A 6,341-nucleotide genomic window follows, 5' to 3' on the forward strand; every position below is an offset into this window, starting at 1 on the left:
CCTCTGGGGGACTGGTAGGCGGGGCAACGCCAGGGCTGGGGATTGGTGGGCGGGGCGACGGACGGAGGGGAGACGTCAACCCGCGGACGCGTTCGGGGATTGGTGGGTGGGGCCGGGCCGGACACGTGGTGCGGAAGTGGTGCCACGCCTGCCCGAGGTAAGCGCTCTCCCGAGTCCGAGCCGGGGCACGTACCGAGACAGGATCGGAACCCGAGCCGGGGAACCAGGCGGGCGGGGAGGTGCGGCCGCGGCGCCGACCCAGCCTGAGGGCCCGTGAGGCGGCGGAGGTGGCGCTCCGTGTGCCCGCAGCCGAGCCAGACAATGGGAGCCGTGGGTGTCGGCCGCGGGCCACCGAAGGCCCGGGGTTCGGTCGGGATGGGAGCCTGGGGGTCCGCGCTCGCCCTTCTGGCCTGCTGCATCCGCGTGAGCCCTCAGGCAGCCCTGCCCGGACGGGTCCTCCCACAGACCACGAGCCCGCCCTCGGGGAGCCCCCTCCCCACTGGGAGGGGTCCCGCGCGCGCTTTTGCTCCGCCTTGGGGAACTCCAGCCCAGAGGGGTCCCATCCACGCTCCGTGGGGGTGCAGCCGGCCACGTCCCAGTAGTGCCCCTGATTGATGGAAGCGTGGAAGCGTATTTGGTTCTGGCCTGTGTGGGACTTCGTGGGGTCCTGAGTCGTAGTGCCCTGGTTTTTAGGGGGCGCTGCAGGAATGGGGATGTTCAGGCCAGATAGGCTAGGGAACAGAGTTCCCCCCAGCCCCTTGGGCCTGCACAGAAGTCAGGCCTTCTGGCAGATCAGCTGACCCGAGGCTTCAGGCCAATGAAGTTAGACAAACAGCCTCCGGGTTAAAGGGGTTGGAGTCTCCAGCTACCCCCCAGCATTTAGGCCAGGAGGTTTCCTGTAGGAGAGATCTTCTGAGACTCAGTGAAATTCCCTAGCCAGCTCCCTGGTGTGGGGCAGATCGTTTACAACACCAGCCTCGGTTCCCTCCTGTGTGAGATGGAGGCGATGTTTTTCCGCCTGCCCCAATGCCTTCAAGGCTGCAGGGCCTGCAGACAGGGCCACCATGCCCCTTACTGCCGAGGTCAGATGGAGGGGAGTTTCATCCTGATGCTGACTCAGTGCTTTCGGTGCTCAGTGCTGCCCTGAAGACCCCCAATGAGGCCTTTGGTTACTGTACCTCTGCTTTTCCTAATGGTTGCAGGGAACCTTGACCCTTAACCTCCTCTGTTGAGTCCATTCCGGCTCATAGCCACCCTACAGGACAGAGTAGAACTGCCCCACAGGGTTTCCAGGACTGTCCGTGGTTGTGGAAGCAAAGCCCAGACCAAACCCACTGCCAGGGTGGGGTCCGTTCCAACTCACAGCTCCCCTAAAGGGTAGAGTGGAACTGCCCTAAGGTTTCCAAAGCTGTGAATCCTTAGGAAGCCGACTTCTTTCTGCAGAGCGGCTGGTGGATTAGAACTGCCAATCTTTAGGGTGACATATGAGCCCTTCAACTACTGTGCGACCAGGGCTCCTTAGGGTTAATTTTGTAGAACTGTGTATTTGGGATAAAGCTCTGGATTGAACAAATGGGACTTTCCTACCTCTATATTAGTGATAGGAGCTCTAGTAGCTTAGTGCCTAAGGCACTTGACTGCTAACCAGAGGGCTGGCGGTTCAAACCCACCAGCCACTCCTCAGAAGGAAGATTGGGCAATCTACTCCTTAGTGATACTGCCTCGGAAACCCAAGAAGGGGTCGCTATGAGTCGTGTCTGACTTGATGGCACACAACACCACCATGTTAGTGGTTTGTACAGAGATTTGAAGCCGTTATTTGGGTGTTTCATTAACTCGGGAGAGGCAAGGCCTGGGACGCCCTGGACTGACCATGTGTTCATGGGTCGTGGGTCGGCTGCGTAGGCAGGTGCTGTGCCTCCGTGTGACCTCACTGGTGCCTGTGTGTATGTCACTCCTCAGGAAGCACTTCAGCTGCCCTTCACTCTGAAGGGACAGTGTTTGCTTTTGTTTAGTCTCGGATGCTGCTTTTATCTCAGTCATTCTTCCCTGGGGCATATAAAAGGGGTCCCCAGGGGAGGGAGCTATGACCTAGAGCGGAGGGAGTGGGGAGAAAACACCCTGGCAGGACCTGCACTGAGGAGGGCGGGCAGTGAGCTGCGACTTAAGCCTGCACTAAGCCTGCATGGAGGCTGAACAGTGTGGTCTCTGTTTATGGTGAAAGTGCAACGTCAGTTAATCACCTTCCAGGGCTTGGCTGCAAAGCCACAGTGACCTGGGCTGCAAAGAATGCAATGATGGGACTGTCACAGGGCCCTTGGGGTTAGTACTGTTTGTGGCTCAGTAACCTGGATGCGAAGCACCAAGTGTGGCCTGTCCTGTAAACTGGCTTCTGTGGACAGAAGCAGTAGCTTCCTGTGGACATATTTGCAGGTAGATGGTGGCAGTGTGGCCTGTAGCTGTGTGGACACACACATGCAGTTTTTCCTTTGTGAGGAAACAATGGAAGATCAGCCTTTAAGCCAAACTGTCTTCCTAAGCTGCAGCCAAGTCGGGGGAGTCCGGGAGTCACATGACCCTGTTGCAATCCTGTCCCGGTGGGAGGGGTTACACTTTCAGATGCTCAAGTGCCTCCAGGGTCCGAGAGCCAGTCAGCCTGTCTGCAGGCAGGACAGCTGCTTCCTTCTTCCCAGGAGCCTTGACACCTGCATCATCTGCTTGGAAAATGTCGGCCCTCACAGAAGTGTTCAAGTATATCGACGAGAATCAGGATTGCTACGTCAAGGTAGGGGGTCTTTCACATTGGCTGGCATTCAAGTTTGGTTCCATCTTAGGGGTTCAGAGAAACTCCAGAAGCTGCTACGACGTAGGCTGTTTACCTGAGTGTTAACATGTTCCGTGGACTCTGCTCCTTCGCCTCATCATGGTGGCTTTTAACAGAAAGTCCTGATAACTTTCCAGGGACAGCAGAGCTGAGCCCCGTTTGTGTGTCATCTCCCAGCACTTTCTTGTAGTGGGTGGTCACAGGTGAAGAACACTTGAATCTCAGTGTTCCCATGTTTCCGGTGACTCCGTATATTCTTACATGTTAATCTGTTTTTTGACATTAAGCTTTGATCATGTTTTAACATTATTCGTAGACCATTTTAGATCAAGACTTAGACTTCTCATTCTGAAAGTTACTCCTTGTGAACTTGACTGTTGTCAGGATGATTGATAAGCTCATTTGGATAGCAGACTTGTTGGTTGTTTTCAGTTTGACTGTAGTTGGAGTAGTCAGGTGTAAGTTACTTACAGAACTTGACTTAACATTGATCTCTTGCTTCGTGGTTAATAGTGTGATGTTTTCCTGTTACGCTGGCATCCTTTGTACAGGGGCAGCACAGAGGATTTTCCAGTCTTGACACAAAGGCCCAAGTGCAGGCCGACCCTTGCAGGCCTGGCCACTGTGCTCAGCACGGCTGGCCGCCACGGTGGGCCCGCCTGCGTCCTGCAGCGCGGCGACAGGGGGCTCTCTGCCCGAAGGAGGGCCTTTGGGGGTCTAGCTCTGCTTCTTTCCCACAATCAGAAACTTGCGGAATGGGTGGCCATCCAGAGCGTGTCTGCGTGGCCCGAGAAGAGGGGCGAGATCCGCAGGATGATGGAAGTTGCGGCTGCAGACATCAAGAAGCTTGGGGGCTCCGTGGAGCTGGTGGATATCGGACAGCAGACGGTAGGCTCCCGGCGTTGGCATGTCTGTTTGCTTCTTGGTACATAAGTACGCAAGAAAACACCACGGCCCGGTGGCCCGGTGATGTCAGTTATGTTCCTTTGGTTCCGCCGTCACCCTCAGCCAAGTTCTTCCCCCAAGCCCTGCGTTCTTAGCCCTCAGCCACAGAGGAGCGCTCAGCCGGTTCTTAAAGAGCCCTTGGTGCAGGTGGCTGCCTGCCTTTCCAAGAACTCGAAGGCCTGATTGGGACACTCGGTTCTCTGTGATTCCTTCCGTTGGAACGGAGTGCAGGTGTGTGACACTCACTGTCTCTCTCTGGGAAGGAGAACTGCCCCATGTGATTTAAGAATCAGTTAATACAATGTTCATTCCCGGAAAACAGCTGCGGTTCCCCCTGCGGACTCTGGAAGGCACCCTGCACTCCCCTTCTGCTCACAGGGCTGTGTTCTAGGCACCTCTGCAGGGCAGCAATGCTTTTTGTAACTTGGTTCCTGAAACAAAGATAACTGGGGGTGGGCGTCAGGTGCATTTTAATGAAGGATTCTGACAGGTGAGATTGGTTCGTTTTCTTCTTAATTTAAACGAATGGTTTCACTGCACGGTGTGTTAGCATGCTGTTCCAGGTGGCTGCAGGCCCGTGGTAATTATTTGTGTTACTATTTACGTACCTGTCCCATGTATTGTCAGGGGATTCCTGTACATCGCGGGGTCTGACAAGGTTTATCTGTGCTGGGGTCAGGTTGGAACCCCACTCCCCCCACTCCTGTCCTTTGCTTGTGGCACTTTGCACCACCATCAGTGTCTTTCTGGTGGAGCACAGGCCCATCGTAGGGACGTGGGTTGGGGGACTTTCTGCACGGCCTGAGTGGGCCATGATTTTAGCAATGAGTGGAGACCATAGGCCTGGTGTGGAAGTTGGAAAAGACTTGAGTCCCCCATGGGGAATGGACATTGACGTCCCTTCCTTACTGCCACTATTCTTCTTCACAGAGGGACTTCTGTTACTTGTCACTGTCCATGTCTTGCAGGACGGTGGTAGGGTTTTTGAAGCAAAGCTCAAAGAAGTACCAGCTGTCCCACCTCACTGTGGAGTGCCTTACTCGGAAGGACATCTCTTTGTACTGCGTTTAGTCCTTTTCTGTGCATGCTTGTAGTCTCCATACAGAATTTCAAAATAAGATTCTAATTTTAACTAGAACTTTAACTCTTGATTCAGAAAATAGCCAGCTAAGTTGTGTACCAGATTCAGCCTTCATGATATGTTTTGTTCCATAAAAGTTTAATTAAAAAAAGCTAATTGAAATTTACCAAACTACTTGCGTTTGGAAACCATTTTTTCTCTCTGTTCTGAATTACAGGAAAGTAAACTTTGGTGAGGAGCCCAGGTGTTGTAGTGGTTAAGCACTTGGCTCCTGACCAAAAGGTCAGTGGTTTGAACCCACCACCTGCTCCATGGGAGACAGACATGGGAGTCTGCTTCTGTAAAGATTTACCGCCTTGGAAACCCTATGGGGCGGTTCGACTCTGTCCTGCAGGGCTGCTGTGAGTCAGAACCAACTTGATGGCATCGGGCTTGGTTTGGATTTCTGTCTGTGAAGGAGCACTCCTGGTCAGTGGTGAAGTGCAGGTGTGAACCACAAGGCTGGCGGTGCAAACCCACCAGCAGTTCTCCCAGAGAAGCGATCTAGAGATTCCAGAGAAAAGATCTGGAGATCTCCTGCAAAGCGTGCAGCCTGGAGACTGTCGGACAGCTCTACTCTGTGTTACATGGTCGTTAGCAGTCAGAATCGACTTGACAGCAGTGGGTTTTTGGTTTTGAACTTTTGCTAATTAATAACCTGTTGAACAGCATGCTGTTAGGTGCTATGGCAGGGTTCATCAGGGGGAGCAGGTGAGGAAGCGCAGGTATTTGGTAATATTTAACATAAAGAAAGTGTTTCAAGTGCGGACTGTCCCTGCTTTGTCCTCCTGACTCCCAGCTCCCTGACGGCTCCCAGATACCTCTTCCTCCTGTTCTGCTCGGCAAGCTGGGCTCGGACCCCAAGAAGAAGACAGTGTGTGTGTATGGACACCTGGATGTCCAGCCCGCAGCCCTGGAGGACGGCTGGGACAGCGAGCCCTTCACCCTGGAGGAGCGTGACGGTAGGAGGAGGGTGCCCCTCAACTCCCGAAGGAGCCCTTCTGAGGGCTTGGTTGCTCTTGTAGACGACAGTTCTGCAGCTCTGATCCCAGGAGGTCACTGAGAGCCCCTCACCGTATCTGTCACTTGGGCACAAGCCACCGACGTTGCAGTGAACCTTCCCGTGTCATGTGTCTGACGCCCTCGGCCTGTGCTTCTTTGGGTCTTTCCTGTCCTGTCAGCACAGTTTCTCAGGACGTGTGCTCTAGTCCTCAGAAACCTGCCTCCCAGCCCTAGTCCGAGCATGTGGCTACTCTGAGGTATGCTTGAAGAGCTCTGCTGTGAGAGATTTGGGCAGGGTCAGTCCCAGTGACGGACAGACAGACACACCCACTCCTCAGTGACTTGGTGGCCAGTGAGTCTAGAGTAACTTGCGGACCGCTCACTTCTGGGCTTCCTTGCAGGCTGTTGCTAGGAGCTGTCTCCTCCCTCAGCACAGGCCCTGGAGGGTGG

At 54.3% G+C, this 6,341-nt stretch overlaps 1 protein-coding gene across 1 annotated transcript in view; it reads left to right on the forward strand.

The window, feature by feature from the left end:
- Positions 1–2,725: 2,725 nt before the first annotated feature.
- Positions 2,726–6,341, forward strand: part of CNDP2 (carnosine dipeptidase 2) — a 13,005-nt gene continuing 9,389 nt past the window's right edge. The window contains exons 1-3 of the mRNA XM_007952730.1: positions 2,726–2,785; positions 3,569–3,712; positions 5,689–5,851. Coding sequence (XP_007950921.1) covers positions 2,726–2,785; positions 3,569–3,712; positions 5,689–5,851 — 367 coding nt within the window. The remainder of the gene's footprint in view (positions 2,786–3,568; positions 3,713–5,688; positions 5,852–6,341) is intronic.

This window comes from Orycteropus afer, unplaced genomic scaffold (genome assembly GCF_000298275.1).
Source record: "Orycteropus afer afer isolate SDZICR_OR568_19922 unplaced genomic scaffold, OryAfe1.0 scaffold00356, whole genome shotgun sequence".
In the NCBI taxonomy this organism is placed as follows: Eukaryota; Metazoa; Chordata; class Mammalia; order Tubulidentata; family Orycteropodidae; genus Orycteropus; species Orycteropus afer.